Here is a 17,876-nt window from a genome sequence, read left to right as displayed (position 1 = left end):
CCGCATAAAATGTTTCACTCAGATTTATTTACAACCGCTAACATTGCAGCATTTGCACAATAGTAAAATGTTCATATTGCTGACTGATGTTTTAACTTCTCGGTAACTTAAAACTAAGTCCTCAAATCTTTTGATATTTCCTACACTCTGCCCAAACTCAAATTGAATGCATCTTCCACGTTTCCATCTTCTCCTGCAGCCGTGTTCACAGTCATGTGCTACAACGTGCTGTGCGACAAGTACGCCACGCGACAGCTGTACGGCTACTGTCCGTCCTGGGCCCTCAACTGGGAGTACCGGAAGAAAGGCATCATGGAGGAAATCACCAACTGTGACGCCGACATCATCAGCCTGCAGGTAAAGGACGGGCCTCTCTGCTTGAGGAGGACATTGCCTTTGTTGTTCCTCTTGTCGCGTGTTCGACTTTTAAGCTGACTTAAAGAATGGAGTAGACGGTAATGAGGAAAAAAAATCCGCTGACTTCTAATGAACAGTGTCGTTTCTATTGAGCCGTTCAGTCTCTTCAGTCTGTAGAGCTGCACGGCCGCTATCAGCTGCTCACATCGACTCACGGTGTCCGACCGCTCTCCTTCAGCACAACCGAGGCATTGTCTACTGGAACAGATAAAGAGGCAGATGCATTACTGATTAACTGTCCTGGGTTTAGGTTCCAGTCCTCGGGGTAGGAAACGTTTTTTACTCTCCTTTGGCTGGAAAGTCCCTTATTTGACGTTAATATCACTTGAAAATGTTTTGGAAATAATTTTTCGGAAGCTGAAAAGAGAATGTAAAGAAAGAGTGCAATACTATTCAATACTTATGGACATTGCCTCTTTTTCACACCTGGTTTTCACCTTTTTTATGCTTTTAATTTTTGTTTATTAAGTGGATTATTGAAAAGAGAAAGGATGAGTTGATATGAAAAAAATTCAGCCGCAGTGAACAAGTTAGTTAGTTTTAGTTTTTTTGACTTTTATGGAAAGGCATCTTCAGGACGGAGCAACTTCATCCGGATCAGGGAATATCGAGAAAACTACTCACTAACACCTTTCCACAAACATTTCATGGACTCTCTCAGACGACTTTTTCTTGCCCTGTGTGTCTGCAGGAGGTGGAGACCGAGCAGTACTACACGTTGTTTCTGGAAACACTAAAGGAGCGCGGCTACGACGGCTACTTCTGTCCGAAGTCTCGTGCCAAACTGGTTTCTGAACAGGAGAGGAAGCACGTGGACGGCTGCGCTGTGTTCTTCAAGACCGAGAAGTGAGTTTAACTTTTCTATGTTTGACAGAACGTGCACGTTGATATTTATAGAGGTGGAGCTTTACAGAAGTTGATCTGAATCTGACTCAGACCACATGGTGACCGCATGTGGTGTTGGCAGGATGCCTCCTGTTATTAAGTAAAGCAGGAAGTTTTTTTACTATAAAACCGAGGCCTCTGTGGATGTTAATGCTTCTTTGTGGCTTCTCGTGCTCCTGCAGGTTTACGTTGGTCCAGAAACACACTGTGGAGTTCAACCAGGTGGCGATGGCCAACTCCGAGGGCTCGGAGGTCATGCTGAACAGAGTGATGACCAAAGACAATATCGGGGTGGCCGTTCTGCTCGAGGTTAACAAGGACGTGTTTTCCGGTGGTAAGAACGGACGGAGTCGCTCTGTGAACCGTCTTCACGACAAAACAGAGGCTCTAATGTCACCATCTCTTGTCTTGTTGATCTTTGATCCGAGGCGATCCAAGCTTCCCAGACACATACCCACTTCAGCCCAGTGAGGTCCAGTGTCATTAACAACAATAAAACCTACTGGAGCATGATTGTCATTTAGCAATCAATCTGTCAATTATTGTTCTCAATTAACCGTTTAATATATAACATATATAACATTCATTGATCAACAGTCCACTCCCCAAAGATTCCATTTATAATAATAGTACAATAATAATAACTTTATTTATACAGCACCTGTAAAAACCGAGTGTACAAGGTGCTTTGACAACAAGGCAGCAACAACATATATGTGTGTATATATACACTACCGTTCAAAAGTTTGGGGTCACCCAGACAATTTTGTGTTTTTCATGAAAACTCACACTTTTATTTATCAAATGAGTTGCAAAATGAATAGAAAATATAGTCAAGACATTGACAAGGTTAGAAATAATGATTTTTTATTTGAAATAATAATTTTCTCCTTCAAACTTTGCTTTCGTCAAAGAATGCTCCATTTGCAGCAATTACAGCATTGCAGACCTTTGGCATTCTAGCTGTTAATTTGTTGAGGTAATCTGGAGAAATTTCACCCCACGCTTCCTGAAGCCCCTCCCACAAGTTGGATTGGCTTGATGGGCACTTCTTGCGTACCATACGGTCAAGCTGCTCCCACAACAGCTCAATGGGGTTGAGATCTGGTGACTGCGCTGGCCACTCCATTACAGATAGAATACCAGCTGCCTGCTTCTTCCCTAAATAGTTCTTGCATAATTTGGAGGTGTGTTTTGGGTCATTGTCCTGTTGTAGGAGGAAATTGGCTCCAATCAAGCGCTGTCCACAGGGTATGGCATGGCGTTGCAAAATGGAGTGATAGCCTTCCTTATTCAAAATCCCTTTTACCTTGTACAAATCTCCCACTTTACCAGCACCAAAGCAACCCCAGACCATCACATTACCTCCACCATGCTTGACAGATGGCGTCAGGCACTCTTCCAGCATCTTTTCAGTTGTTCTGCGTCTCACAAATGTTCTTCTGTGTGATCCAAACACCTCAAACTTCGATTCGTCTGTCCATAACACTTTTTTCCAATCTTCCTCTGTCCAATGTCTGTGTTCTTTTGCCCATATTAATCTTTTCCTTTTATTGGCCAGTCTCAGATATGGCTTTTTCTTTGCCACTCTGCCCTGAAGGCCAGCATCCCGGAGTCGCCTCTTCACTGTAGACGTTGACACTGGCGTTTTGCGGGTACTATTTAATGAAGCTGCCAGTTGAGGACCTGTGAGGCGTCTATTTCTCAAACTAGAGACTCTAATGTACTTGTCTTCTTGCTCAGTTGTGCAGCGGGGCCTCCCACTTCTCTTTCTACTCTGGTTAGAGCCTGTTTGTGCTGTTCTCTGAAGGGAGTAGTACACACCGTTGTAGGAAATCCTCAGTTTCTTGGCAATTTCTCTCATGGAATAGCCTTCATTTCTAAGAACAAGAATAGACTGTCGAGTTTCACATGTTCACATGTCAAGTTCTCTTTTTCTGACCATTTTGAGAGTTTAATCGAACCCACAAATGTGATGCTCCAGATTCTCAACTAGCTCAAAGGAAGGTCAGTTTTATAGCTTCTCTAACCAGCAAAACTGTTTTCAGCTGTGCTAACATAATTGCACAAGGGTTTTCTAATCATCCATTAGCCTTCTAACGCAATTAGCAAACACAATGTACCATTAGAACACTGGAGTGATGGTTGCTGGAAATGGGCCTCTATACACCTATGTAGATATTGCATTAAAAACCAGACGTTTGCAGCTAGAATAGTCATTTACAAGGACAAGAAGCCAGGATAGTAGTCGTGTCTTGAGAAGATAAATGTGTGAGTTTCTGTTATTTTATAGTGATATAATATATAAAAAACACACGAATCCTCACAGTTATCTTGCAATCCAAATTTATGTGTTTACCCAATGATAAAAAAGCATCAGGAAAAGTTTATCTGCAGTAACGTCTTTTTCCCACAAGGTGTCAGCTGTGACTTTGATTATAAATCAATACAATACACGCGATGTCAATCAAGGGAGACCAGTGGTCTGTTATAATGTAATTCTTCTGGTGGTAATATATTTGCTGACGTGTTTTTCATAGTGATACTTACAGTTTACAGCAGAACTTCCCGTTTGTGGTTTGATCCGTTTTTCATTGACGTTCTGTAAATCTCTTTCTTCCCTTTTAATTATTTTTTAGCATCTCAGCACTTTTGCATTTAGTTGCATCAGAGCTCTGTACTTTTATTTAACCAAAATAAGACCATGTTTGTTTGGAGGTTTGGGGGATTTTACAAGCCTCCTTCACTCTTGCTAAGTTTTTTTTCTTCCCTTTTTAGATTTCTTTCATCACACCTAAATAGTTTGTGGAGTGTTTTCTTTTTTGTTAAACATTGTAATTGTACTGGAGCTGATTGAATTCCATCATTGGCTGTGTATCTGTGGCATAATCCAGTTTTTCCCTCCCGTTTTCAGGCATGAAGCCGCCACAGGAGAGGCAGCTGATCCTGGTGGCCAACGCCCACATGCACTGGGACCCCGAGTACTCGGACGTCAAGTTGATCCAAACCATGATGTTCCTGTCGGAGCTGAAGAGCATCGCCGAGAGGGCCTCGGGTTCCGTGGCGGCCGGCTCGCCGACCTCTGACCCATCCTCCATCCCCATCGTCCTGTGTGCTGACCTCAACTCGCTGCCCGACTCCGGTAGGACTGTCTCACGTGTCTGATAGTGTTTGAGTCTCACACTCAGTCTCTGGTTGGGTGGTTAGTCTCTATTGTCGGTGTTAAAGCATCAACACGGTATAAATTTGTGTCAAACGATAAGAGGGATGTTCTGGATTAACGTGGCGCACCTTTTAGAATAAGATTATTACCTTTGCACGATCCAGGTGTGGTGGAATACCTGAGCAACGGAGGAGTGGCCGAGAACCACAAGGACTTCAAGGAGCTACGCTACAACGAATGTCTGACCAACTTCAGCTGCAACGGCAAGAACGGCAACTCAGACGGAAGCATCACACACAGCTTCCAGCTGAAGAGCGCCTACGACAGCAATCTGATGCCTTACACCAACTACACATATGACTTCAAGGTAAGAGCCTCCTCTGTGCGTCTGTTCGCAGGTTTTAAATATCTGATTTTGTGATTATTTTCCAATGGATCTATTTGCCTTCTGTTGCAGTTCTTCGTTGGTTTACATTCATTTTTGTAAGGTGGAGAATCAACAAGCAAACTTGTGAAACTCGATTGAATTCTACAATTCAAGCAAGTCTGCTAAGAGATTTTCAGATTGCATAAAAATGAATGGAAACCAATGGAGGCCTAGAACACAAAAAAATAAAACATTCAAATTCGTAGAACAGCATTAGTGATAATAAAACCTGTGTGTTTAGAAGTAACTGAGCTAAAACATGTAAAACCCCTGCTATATGCTAATGTAATATATATATATAATATAATATATAATAAAATAAAACAAATGTAAAAATTATATATAAAATATATTAGAAATTGGAACAAATTCACATATTGACATACATGTCTAGCCCATACAAACATGTATGATTATATTGTAGACATATGTTACATTAATCTGAGCCTGTCATTATATGTTGATATTAATTACAATAGGTCCAAAGCTTTGATGCTTTCCCAGAATATGAAGATAGACATGTTGAAATTATGAGAAATTAATTAGAAAAACATATATAAGTATGTAGTGTTTTTATTTGTAAGTTGTTTTAATAAACTTGCCTATATAAATTTAAATATACATATATTGTTTGCATATACGCTTGCAACATGTTACACCCTATAAAAATCAATTGTGGATATTTTTAATATATGTACATTTATGAATTTTACTACGGTTATTTCATATATGTTATATCCTCTTATATATAGCAACATCATATATATATACATTTCTGTATGGGATGGTTCTTCAAGCTAATTTTTTTGAAGTCAGGTTTGGAGACTCGGTGTAACTGACCAGTGTTTCCTGATTCTCACTTTTGTGTTGGCGTGTAGAGATAAAGACACTGTTACACCTTTGCTGTCATCATGCCAAGCATCAGCTAAATTTCTCAACCAAAATCCTAAATAAAATTTTTTTTTTTTTTAAAAACCCAGAATGCCTTGCAATGAATCCAAATGATCTTTAATCAGCCTTTTCACTAAGGCTGATTTCTCACCACTTGTGATGAACGGTTTTTTAAACGGAGCAGTTACAATCTTTGGGTCTAGTGGAGCTTCAGGTTAAAGGGAAAAACAGTTCAACAGTGGGAGGTTTAAAAGCCTGAATCTAGGTGATGCAGCAGAGTATTAATTATTAGATTCATATATGTGGGATGTCTTATATCATTATGAGTATTTCTTCTGTGGGCGATCCCATTGAATGTGGAAAACCCTGATCGGTGCAGCGTTGGAGGTTATCCCATACAGTTCATAGTTTCAGCTCTGGTTTCTATTGAGTCATGCAGGCAGTTCTGCTCCCTGGTAGTTATTACATTAGTAAATAGTAATGGACTTCCCCGACTGTATTACACAGACCTTTTAATGTGCAGAAGTTCTTACAGAAAAATCAAAAGGCTCCTTTTTGAAACTTGAGGAAAAATCTAATAATCTCTGTTTTGTGTGGAAGTTGTGTGGAGTAGGTGTTTAACTCAGTATAAATGAATTAATTCCTTGGGTGACTAATTAATGGTAAGGGTTAGGTAGGCAGAATGAAATGAGTCAACTCATTAGTGCGCAAACATCCGCCGTCCAAAGCGTTGCAGGTGACTCATACGAGACCAACATTATGCTGCTGTAAGAGGATGATTCTTCATGCATGAGAAGGTTTTTCTTTTCCTTCACATAAACAAAAACAAGAATCTTTCCTTTATTTGACTGACAAAAACACTGAAGACGTCTTCACCTCCAGGTTTCTCACCAGAGACATCATGAAAACTTTCATAAAGCTGTCCACTTTAGAAGATGAATATATACCGATTCCTCTTAGACAGACAACTTTAATTTCAGATGGAAGGATCCTTTCTTCATTATTTGTCCCACTGCGGATTTTCCCTCCAGTTTTGGCCAAGAATGTAAAAGCACATATTTTATTCAGTATAAATAATGATATTTTTGGTCTTTGAGAAAAGCTCTGAAGAGGCCAAAGTGGAGCTTCTGTGTCGTCTCCAGTCTCGCTGTGGAGCATTATCTGAATACTTTTGATAATAATAATAAACTTTCTTTGTATTTCATACAAGAAATGCAGCTCAAAGTGGTTTAACTACCAAGCAATTACATCACATGAAAAGACGTAAAATGAACATAAAAACATGTTAAAAACATTCGTGTAAATTTGATGGAATAATAATAAAATAATAATAAAAATGAAATAAATAATAAAAATGAATAATTAATTAAAGTTAAAGTTGGATTGCTGTGAAAGTATAAAATCAGTAAGATGTCAATACTTATAACAGCATTTAAAAGAGGTGCTGAGCAAAGTGTAAAATTTGTGTAGAGATAAGTTTAATTATCTCTAATAAGATCCCATTTTTTTAATTAAGCTTTCTTTTAAAAATACTAAAAAAAACAAAAACAAACTGGGGCTGCATCCCCAGTTTTCCTACGACTGTTACTGGGAACCTTCAATAAACCAGCTGTAGATGATCTCAGTGTTCTCGGAGGTCTTTTAGTTAACAAGGGAAAAATGTAACAGGAAGCCAGAGCAGAGCAGCTGAAACTGGGCTGATGTTCTCGCTCTCCTCTTGGTTCTGGTTCGAGTTTTGAATGAGCTGAAGTCTCAGATCACGAGCCAGGGACATTTCCCAACACTGCATTAAAATGCAAAGTTATTGTGCAGCTGCTTTGTGTCGTGTTACTGTTTTACTGGGAATGAAGTGAAAGACTTTTTTCTTGTTCAGGGTCAGTAATTTGCAGATTTTGTTACCTTCATACAAAGCCAGGCTAGCAGTTTCCCTTTGTTTTCAGTCTTTGTGCTAAGCTAAGCTACCGGTCCCCTGGCAGTCGTAGTTCCCAAAACCTTTATATTGAGACAAAATTTAAGAGTTGTATTTGAAAAAGGGTTTTTAAACACTGTCATATTTAAATAAAAAGGTTTTAAAAGGAGAAGTATCTGATCAGAATCTGAAGTATTCAGAGTAAGTATTGATTTTTCGATCTCATGATGCGCTTGTGTCTGCAGGGCGTGATCGACTACATCTTTTTCTCCAAGACCCACATGAGTGTCCTGGGCCTGCTGGGACCGCTGGACAGCCAGTGGCTCATCGACAACAACATCACCGGCTGCCCCCACCCCCACATCCCCTCGGACCACTTCTCCCTGCTGGCCCAGCTGGAGCTGCACCCTCCCCTGTCCCATCCGCTCAACCCCCTAAACGGGCTGCACCTGCCGGTCAACAGGTAGTGCAGCCTGAGAGAGACCCCCCCCTCCCCCCATTCCCCCGCCAAAACTCCCACGCCCACCCTCCTTTTACCCCAGCCCCACCCACCCACCTTTTAAACACTGTCTCCCCCCCTCCCCTTCCTCCTCCTCCAGCTTTATACAGGACCCTGTACAGTTTACCAATCATGTTAAAACTCAGACACCATCCAACCCCCTCCAACCCTAAGACACACCTACCTAAAAGGAGTGAAGTATTCGCCCAGTTTGTTGCTCCTTTTTGTGTTTTTTTGCACACTGTAAATGTTTATTTTATTTTATTTTTTTTTTCTCCCTCCCCTTGAAAAGTCTTGATACCAAATGTTGGGCTTGGGATGAAGCTGAAATGGTGACTCCCCCAATGTCAACTGTTTTTCTTTGCCTTAGACATGATCATGACCGCTTGTAGATTCTGCTCCTAAAAACAACAAACCTTAACTCATACTATCTACCTTTTTTAAGACAAATCTACGACACGAATATCAGCTGATTGACTGGATTTCATTTGGGTTTCTTCTCTCATTTCACGTAGCTGTGAAATAAATCTTTTTTCTTTTTTTCTTTTTAAGGAGTAAAAACACAACATAATATTAATGCTGCACCACAGCATGTTGTATGCTGTGTTAAACTCACAGTCTTGTAGAACTGGAACCTGGACATCTCTCCCAAACTAAACTTGACAGGTATTTAAAAATAAAAAGCAGTAACACTACAAACAGCTGAATCTTAAGTTATGAATGTTGTAGGAGGAACGTGAAAGGTTTGTTTACATCAGCGCATATTTTAAATTCTGATCAGCCAAGAAACACCAAAAAACACTTCAGTCATTTATTATATTACTGCAGTTTTTAAGGTTGAAAAGTTCTGACTGGGCATGATGAGTAATGTAACGTCATTGTAACACTAAACTGCTGTGTTTCGTATGGGAATTAGAGTATTGAATCATCTCATGCCACAGCCTATGAATCTTTGGTCACATTACAGCACTGATTATATTGATGATGCACTGTTCGAGGGGGCTTTCGAATTGAGGCCAGCTTTGTGGAAAATGGCGAACGATCCCACGTGCTCGAACCTTCCCTGGATCGCATTTCCACATCGTTTGGGATCATGTTGCCTGGAGAGGATGTCACCTGACTCATCCTCCTCGCCAGGTAACAAATCTTAACCTGAAAGCTGCCTCACAGTCCTGCGTGGATGTCACTGAGCTGCCGCATTCAGCTGCATTCACTTCTTCTTTGATACGGGTCTCGAACCTTCTCCTTCGACCGTTGCTGAAGATTTTACTTGCAGAGGTATTTTCGCTTTCATCTTGGCTGATTTATGCTCACCGTAGTTTAAAAGAGGCGTTTTCTGCAGAAACTATGAACTAAGAAAACAATCAATTAAGCCTAAATGACGCACGCAATCTTTGACTTGCTTTGAAAAACATGTTTTAAGACATGAAAGATATTTGTAACACAACCCCTGACGGTGACAAAGAATGCGCTTTACATTTTTACTTTTTGAAGTCTTGAACATCTGCGGTCTTAAAAGAGTGTCCTCCTGTTTCCCCATCACCTGAATGGCCAAAGAATCTCCCCAGAACGAGTGACTTATGCTCTGCCGATAATAAAATAATATTTATTTATTGATGCCAGAGAAAAAAAATAATCCTCCTGAGAAGAATCTGCTGATGATTCGAGTTCAGGAGCCGAATGTATTCACCAACGGCTCACTAAGAAATTGGTTGTTGGAGCCTCTTAATGTTTAAGATTCCTGTGGACTCTAAACTTTGTATATTTGTGTCAGATGATTAGAACTAATAGCCCTTTATGTAAGTTGTAACTCAGGGCTATGCTATGCATCGAGCAGTACCTCTCAAACTAAAGACTCTCAGAGTCGCGTTGTACGAGCAAAACCAAACAGGAAGCTATTGTTCTGAAAATCCTTTATAAGCACAGGTAACGTATGTACTTGCATACATATATGTCGTTGTCGCTGTCGTAGTAGAAGTCCCACGTCTTTGTGCATTTTTTGATAGAACTACTGCTGCACTTTTGCTCCATTCCCAGAATTTGGGAAGTGCAAAATTTGTCTAATTTTAGAGTCGTCAGAAAGTGCAAAAGGTGTTCAGATAAATTTGGTTTGGAGACACTTTGGAGTTTTAAAAACATCACTTATTTGGTTTTGTTGTAAGGCTTTTTAGAGAGGTTCACGAATCGGTGTGGGATCGACAAGATGAATGAACGCAGGGATAGGACTGGGTATCGATACCGGCGCCACACCTTGATACAAACCCCTCGTTTCAGCACTTATACAAAAATACTCTTTTTCTTTCAATGTTTAGAGAAAGTTTTTAAAAAGTTTAAAAAAAGTAACAGATTTTTGTCCCTTACAAAAATTCTCAATTGTTTAATGTCGTCTAAACCAGTGGCTTCAAACCTCAGGGTTCAGGGACCCACACGAAGGGTCACAAGATAATTTCTTCAGTCGTCAGTACAGCTGCTTTTCCTAAAATAAAACACAATTGGTGACAATCTGATTGAAAGAATTACAGTAGCTATAAAGACCCGTCAATGCAATTTCAGACACATTTAGACTGATATAGAAACAAAATACTTCAGAATTGGATGACCAGCTTCTATCTTTGCCGGGGGGGTTGGGGGGGGGGGATTGGGGGGGGGGGGGGGCGCTGTGCCAGTCACAGTGTTGAACATGTCTGGCACGTTTCATGGCTGTAGTGTCTAGTAAACCCTGACCTTTTTATGAGATTGAATTAGTTAAATTAGTCAAAGCATTTGCTCTGTTCAGTATTTGAAAAAGAAGAAAAAGCCATAATTATATTTTTGGGATAAATGGTGTCGGCACAACATGGCACCCAGTAACCTCAGCTTTAAATGAACGGCATTCAGATCAGTTCACCTGGCCTGGAACGCGCAGTGTCGGCTTTTTGCTTCAGTTGCACGAGCGCCTCCTCTGGTTTTGGAGGCGTGGGATCTTTTGTGAGCATTTTGAGGCTTATACTTCACTCCTGAAAAACTCACCCCACAGGGTTTTTCTGATTTTGTACAACAGCTGTACAGAAATTACACTTGTCTTCGACGACAGGGCGTCTTTCGCATCTGTGAGGGGAATGTACCATTCTCCGGATAAAGGGGTGTATTTTTTCTCACAAGTCAAAGATGTACTTGGTGTTGTACTTTTTTTTTTCTTTCTTTTTTTTTTTCTTTTTGCCCGGTGCACTAAAGATCTCATATGTGAATACCACCTCCACCTGTCCATGATACTCTTGTAGAGATGAAATGTCTCTGTCCAACCTTGTTTTTGAACTACGGGCATTTTCTGTCTCCAACATGCAGTCTTTCAACTGGTACTTTGTACAATTCAGTATTACCAAGTTTTTGAGAAGAAAAAAGATAAAATGTTGTAGGTTTAAAAGCAGTTTGTCTTGATGGCTTTTATTTCTCCAGTGCACATTTAAGTGTCATCTCACAGCTTTGTGCACTGAGATGACGCTTAATAAAAATTATTATTATTTTTTTTGTTTTCCTCTTTTTATTTGTTGTCTCCCTTTTGAGTCCCCCCCCTCCCTCCCCCCCCCAAAAAATGGCTTTCCAGATCCCTTTCACATCTGTCTTCACACACATGCACAGCCACTTCTTTTACTTTTCTCCTCAGTAATACCCAGCTATCACTACCTGTAAGCATTTGAGCTGTTGATTTGTTTCTGTAGAGCGCACCTCGCATACTTTTTCTACAAACAACGTGCCTAGTTTGTACAACTTCTCCAACAGCAGCACTGCCCATGAGACCAAGACGCTCAGAGATTAACCCAGCACCATCCATCCATCCATCCATCCATCCATCCATCCATCCATCCATCCATCCATCCATCCATCCATCCATCCATCCATTCATCTATCCATCCATCCATCCATCCATCCCTCCAATCCTTCCTGAACCAACCTTTTGGGGGTTGTGATCATGAGGAGTTGAAACTGAGGAATCATTGCTCACCTCAGACTGTACAAACAAACAGCTTTTTTGTATCCACAACGTTCAAGGACAAATCGGTCGTTCCTACCAGAGGTCTGAAATGCACACTCTCACTTGTTTGTGATTTCTCCCTGGTGGGTTTTGTGTTTTACAGATTTCCATTGCAAAGAGCTATCGCTGTCTTGTCCACAGGATTACCACAACCGCCATCACACGCGATTTCTGAATGTAAAAAAAATCCTGTTGTTCAATATCTGGCCCTGGTTTCTTTTGTTTGTTTTTGTTTTGTTTTGTTTAGTTTTGTTTGTTTCCTCCACTGTTGAGTTTTTTCAGACTAAGTTTACACCAGTGTGGTCACTTCATGAGGTTCTGAGTCTTTGGTGGCCAATAGGACGCCCAGCGATGTTCACTGGGAGGAAAGGGAGGATTAATGTGACAAAGTGTTAAGCATTTGAAAGAAGGGTTCGTTGACAGGTCGGTGCATCCAAACCAGGAAACATGAGCTTAAAGGATACTACGTAAATGTTCTCCTCCCAGTGTATTAGCCTGTAAACAGTGTCGTAGGAAAGGAATTCAAAAACATCACACCAAATTAATTCTTAGAAAATTGAGATTATGCAAGTGAACTGAGTTGATATGACCTTTTAAAAATGCATGGTAGAAGATATTTAAATTTAATGTACTGACCACAGGTTAATGCACTGGTTCATATGCTGGAATGAGATCATTACAAAATAAGATTTGGTCTACAAAGGGGGCAGAGACTAAGGTGTCAAGACACTTTTTTAAAAAGTCTTAACCCCGTCAGTTTGTTTGACAGTTAACCAACAATTTTCAGTTTCCTGTCTTATCTTCAAAATTTGGGCAATATCGAGTGTGAAGAATAAGGAATGCCAGGCGGTTATTTCTGGAAATAATGAGTTTTTTTTTCCTTGTAGCATTCCTAGAAAAATGATTTTAAAGTTGCTGCCTTTCGGCAACTTCAGCAGATTTGTTTTATTCATGTGTAGTAAGTGACGTGAAACTGGGCGAGGACTCTCAGCCACCAGCAGACACCAACAAAGGTGCTACATTATCTCTCAAGAGGATTTTAAAGAACTGCACTTAAACCTGTTATATGTAACTAAAATGTTAAGTTTCTATTTCCAGACCAGCAGCTCTTCACCACATTGGTTTTCAGTCCTCCCAGCCTCCGCAGCAGACGCGAGGAACCAGTCAGTGAGCGTCTGTCTGGAGGGAGAACCTGCAGCTTTGTGGTGAAGAGCTGCTAACGTTAGACACAGCAGGTTTTTGTATTGTGGAATCCAAAGTGTGCATCATGTTTGACAATTAAATGTCAAAAAGCTGCAAAACAGCAGTGACACAAGTCACTGTTTACCCTGCGAGGACGCGAGGAAGTTTGTCTGACGTAGGTGGCGGTGCTGACTTGGTTGTGAAAAGGAAAAAAAAAATACAGATGTAGCCTTTGTAGACGTCCTTTTAACTTTTGTTTTGCAAGCTGAGTTGCTGCTGCACATTGCAGTTAGATATGTTTAAGTGAAGTTGTGTCATCAGGAGAAGCGTTTTTTGGGGATTCCTTTAACACCCTCACCCCCCCCCTCCCAAAAACAGGATGAAAATAAATGAATGAGTAAATACAAAAATAAAAAAAGATTCAAATCTGTGAAAGCTGCCAAATTAATTTTTTCTTTTTTTATAATTTTATTTATAAAAGAAAATTACACTGCAAATGAAATCCACATTATTTAAAATCAAAATGACTACAGGATGTTTCACCACTGTCAGATGAGGACCACCTAATTTTCATGCTTCCATATAATTACCAAAATTACATGTATTCCAAAACATTTACATGCTCCATAAATTTATAAAATATTAATAAATTGAATTTTAATAGCACTTTTAGTTACAAAGTGCATAACAGGGATAAGAAACAACAAACAATAAAAGCAAAGGCAAATAAAAACAAATAATGAGATCAAACAATACTAATAATAATTCTATTATCGAAATTATTGTTACATGTTTTTTGCTAAAAAAAAAAAAAAAATCTGGATTTTAATCCAACTAAAATCTGTTTTCTCTCAATTCCTGGAAAACTGAAATTTTGATTAAAATGGAAAATAGTTATTTGGTATCAGCTGTTTTGGGGGCCTCAGTGGCTCCTGGGGGTAACAGTCACAACACTGTTAGGGACTATGAAAAGTATTACCAAAATAAATCTCAAAATAATATAATAATTTGAATTTGTGCAAATCTTTTAATCATGAAAACAACCAAATGTTCTATTTATCTAAATTTCACACGACAAAAATAAGTGCTTCCTGTAACGTCCCACGTTTTTGTACCAAGAGCTGCTATAACTGAACCCTCACGACCACTGATATTTATATGAATGAAGTGATGGACGTCTACAGAGGCTAGAGTATCTGTATCTGACATGTGAGCAGTTACACCTCAGTTGAAACCAAACATGCTCAACAGCACCTGTATCATTGCTCCACACCCCCCACACTCTCCCCCCACCTCCTGTAGGCAATAAACATGTCACTTTTGAAGAGTCTTTTTGTCTGTGCTTTATTTCTTTATGATAAAAAAAACACACACACACACACAAATCATGGATACAACAAAAAGCACGTCAGAGATAACAGCACCATCCGAAATGTAATCATCATCTTCACAATGTGTCATCAAATTTACTAGAAGGAATTTGTACAGAATTGTACAATCGTGTGCAATTGTTTGATTACACCACAGTATATCTTTGTGATTTTGATAATAAAATGGAAACTTTTACACATTTAACACATTTAAACTTTAATTTCAGAGTACAATCTGTCTATCAATGGAGCAATATAGCTTTTTGTTTGTTTAATGAGCTCCCCAATAACACATTATAGGCTACATTTAAAAGGCTAAAGCAGAACAGTTTAACACCATTATTACTGAGTGTCAGTATTTCAAGCATATAAGGAAGCATTAAGACCATATGACTGTAGTTATTATCATTTTTCCAAAGGATAACACTAGAAAGGCTGAATCAGTTGAAGAGAACTGTAAGCTGAAGGTGTTATATAGTATAAAATGTGAATTGCAAAACTGACTTTTTCAAGTTGGGCAGTGGCTCAGACCTCCTACAGTTAATTCACAGCTTCACTGAATTAAATGGAACCATTGCTACATCAAATGTTACAGTAAAACGCGATCAGAAGACAGGAGTGGGAGCAGTGGGTGACAGAGTGGTTTCGGTGGGGGCCTCGTTTTTCCTGTAATTAAAACAAAAGAAGACGAGAAATGAGTTGATGAGTGAACAGCAATAAGTCAGAATGCAGAAACAGAAACAGATACAGTGGCTTATTGCTGTGTGGTGATCAGGGATGAAATAACCGTGTGGTTAAATATACAGGATTAATCGGATTCTAGTATAAAGTTCAAATTTTTGATTACCGTTATCACAATAACTGATGGTGAACACAAGAGCGAGCCCTTCCTTTGACACAGCCCTTCCTTCAGACACAACAACATACCAGTCAATACACAGTGACATGGCAGAGGGCAGGGAAAATTATAGTTTAGTGTGTCTTTTCAAATTCCAGAAATGTTCTCCCAGCTCACTGTTCATGTGTCACAGTTTGTAGTTCAGTTTTAAAACATCAACAGTGAGGTGGAGGGAAGTGTGGGTATGTGGCGCCACCACTGGCTACTGTGAGGAATAAGTGTGCCTTTTAAAAATTAAGATAAAAAACTCATCAGAATCTGTTGGAAATGTTTTTTAAAAAAAAAATCTGGCAACCAAAGATAGAAATACCAAAACATCCCCATGACCACCACCATACACCGTACAGTCAGAAAAACCACAGAAAAGAATCACATCTTCACCTTTAAGAGACTCATTTCAACACTAACTTGAATTGTGAATCAAATCAGGATATTGTAATTTGAAATGATTGTTGTTCTATAATATATTCATATCATGAATACAATTGCATCAAAGGTATGAACCAAGGCATGTCATTACTTTTGCAAGTTGGTGAGCAGCTGGTTGATCCACGGCACCGATGGATCGATGCAAACTTTGAAGCCCTTCTTCATGGTGACTCTGTGGAGAAAGAGAGGGATTACATCTTTTTACTTTTTTATAACGTTGGAGAAATTCTCACATTGCACACATATGAGTAAACTTGTCTCAGCGGTGAGTCAGTAGATGTTTTATTTTGACATACCAGCTGATAACTTTTCCATTTTGTGCAATTTTGTACTTTTTACTTTCACTTTTAGTTCATAAGGATGTGCCACCTGGAGCCTGGAGCTGATTAGCTTAGCTTAGTAATCCTTTATCCATAGATAAAAAAAACACCAAAATCATATATAAAATGTCTCAGCTCAAGCAGCTATAAGATTAAATACTGGTTTTACTTCATAATTTTCCCTTAACATTCTGTTATTGCTACTTTTACTCAACTAACACAGAAAAGGGCCACTCTTCAAGTCCTGTTACCTTTGATACTCACTACACTTTGCTTAATAAAGTATTTGTTTTCTTTTTTATTAAATCAATCGTGAGTACTCACATGATTTCAGTCCAGCGGCATTGTCCGGAAATAGGAAGCACCTCAATCTTTATGATAGCCTTAAGAGGGATTTTTTTGGAGCTCGTCTGTATGCATTTACACCTGGGAGAACCTGTGAAAAATTCAAATTTAAAAAGCAGTTTAATTATCATGTCATTCTGCTGTGGTTGCCAAAACCTCTAACTCAGTGTCCAACGGTAGCTTTGCTCTTAGAGCTTTCAACCGCATCTCATAATCAGTCATGAGGTGATGTAAATATGGACCTTAGGTCATTTGACGGCTGGTGGTCTATGCTCCATATCATCAAACTCCACTGACTGATGAAGACCATGAAATGTGGTTGAAAGCTGCAGAAAACGTGTGCCCAGTTTGTTTGTTTTTTTGTTTTTTCCTTCAAATAATTCAAATAATTAAACAATAAAATGAGAAAAGGGTTTGAACACGATGAATATAAATGAGATGAATATTATATATTTTATGTTAAAATGCCTGCTGAGTGCAAGATATCAAAATTAATAAGTAAAAGCATTTCGGCACTTAATTAGTAAAATATCACTGTATGCAGACAACGCCTTATTGGTTCGTTAACTTTGATTGCAAAAATACTACAACCTCAGAGGAAAACATCTTTGAGACTAGACAACTGAAGAAAAAAGAGCAATAGTTGGTTTTTAAAAAAATATAACCATGTCATTGAATGTAAAAGAAAAGTTTCTTACCATGGATAGTCATGATGCAGCAGCAGAGAGTCAGAGCAGCCAGGAGCAGCAGTGGTTTGGGCATCATTTTGGCGGTTGTTTTGATCTTTGAGCACCAAGAGGATGTGAGAATGAAGTGAGAGTGAATAGAGTACAGTCTGGGTTTATAAAGCAGCAAATAAGGAAGTATGTGTAGGAAGAACTCTACACTTTTCTGTCTTGACACAGCAAAATTTAAAAATTGCATTTTTAGGGGGGTTTCTGCTGAGTGAGCTAAATTTGGTTCCATCCTTCTGTGGGTGTATTTTTACCCATCTATCAGCCAGGTTTTCTTTATGACAGCAAATAAAATAATATATGGTTTTACAATTATGTTATATTCACTCACTATTTGGGCTGTTTTTGGATACTAATGCCACATTGACACCATGTGGGATGCAAAGTATGGCAGT

The 17,876-nt window shown here is 39.3% G+C and overlaps 2 protein-coding genes across 4 annotated transcripts in view; one reads left to right on the top strand and one right to left on the bottom strand.

The window, feature by feature from the left end:
- Positions 1 to 13,811, top strand: part of LOC111228016 (CCR4-NOT transcription complex subunit 6-like) — a 30,800-nt gene extending 16,989 nt beyond the window's left edge. For both annotated transcript variants that reach the window (XM_022753784.1, XM_022753783.1), the window contains 7 exons: positions 200 to 357; positions 1,109 to 1,263; positions 1,485 to 1,636; positions 4,217 to 4,444; positions 4,630 to 4,832; positions 7,938 to 8,155; positions 11,951 to 13,811. In XM_022753784.1, coding sequence (XP_022609505.1) covers positions 200 to 357; positions 1,109 to 1,263; positions 1,485 to 1,636; positions 4,217 to 4,444; positions 4,630 to 4,832; positions 7,938 to 8,155; positions 11,951 to 11,987 — 1,151 coding nt within the window. In that variant the 3' untranslated portion in view covers positions 11,988 to 13,811. The remainder of the gene's footprint in view (positions 1 to 199; positions 358 to 1,108; positions 1,264 to 1,484; positions 1,637 to 4,216; positions 4,445 to 4,629; positions 4,833 to 7,937; positions 8,156 to 11,950) is intronic.
- Positions 13,812 to 14,713: 902 nt separating this feature from the next.
- cxcl13 (C-X-C motif chemokine ligand 13) lies at positions 14,714 to 17,544 on the bottom strand. 2 transcript variants are annotated; one of them, XM_022753782.1, is made up of 5 exons: positions 17,446 to 17,544; positions 16,727 to 16,838; positions 16,174 to 16,254; positions 15,603 to 15,662; positions 14,714 to 15,421 (listed from the first exon to the last, which is right to left on the bottom strand). In XM_022753782.1, the coding sequence occupies exons 1-4, from the start codon at positions 17,510 to 17,512 to the stop codon at positions 15,608 to 15,610; spliced, it is 315 nt and encodes a 104-aa protein (XP_022609503.1). In that variant the 5' UTR covers positions 17,513 to 17,544; the 3' UTR covers positions 14,714 to 15,421; positions 15,603 to 15,607. The 2 variants fall into 2 exon arrangements, with proteins under 2 accessions (XP_022609503.1, XP_022609502.1); XM_022753781.1 differs by lacking the exon at positions 15,603 to 15,662.
- Between the last annotated feature and the right edge of the window lie 332 nt (positions 17,545 to 17,876).

This window comes from Seriola dumerili, unplaced genomic scaffold, assembly GCF_002260705.1.
Source record: "Seriola dumerili isolate Sdu_G_001 unplaced genomic scaffold, Sdu_1.0 BDQW01000193.1, whole genome shotgun sequence".
Classification (NCBI taxonomy): domain Eukaryota; kingdom Metazoa; phylum Chordata; class Actinopteri; order Carangiformes; family Carangidae; genus Seriola; species Seriola dumerili.
This window is presented reverse-complemented; position numbering and strand designations above follow the sequence as displayed.

Bases quoted from the DNA above. Each gene is read 5' to 3' on its own strand.
- cxcl13 (XM_022753781.1), bottom strand. From the start codon at position 17,512: ATGATGCCCAAACCACTGCTGCTCCTGGCTGCTCTGACTCTCTGCTGC. The intron at 16,839-17,445 runs GTAAGAAACTTT...AATTTTTCACAG, and splicing joins CTGCATCATGACTATCCATG to GTTCTCCCAGGTGTAAATGC. The intron at 16,255-16,726 runs GTGAGTACTCAC...CTTTCTCCACAG, and splicing joins TGCCGCTGGACTGAAATCAT to AGTCACCATGAAGAAGGGCT.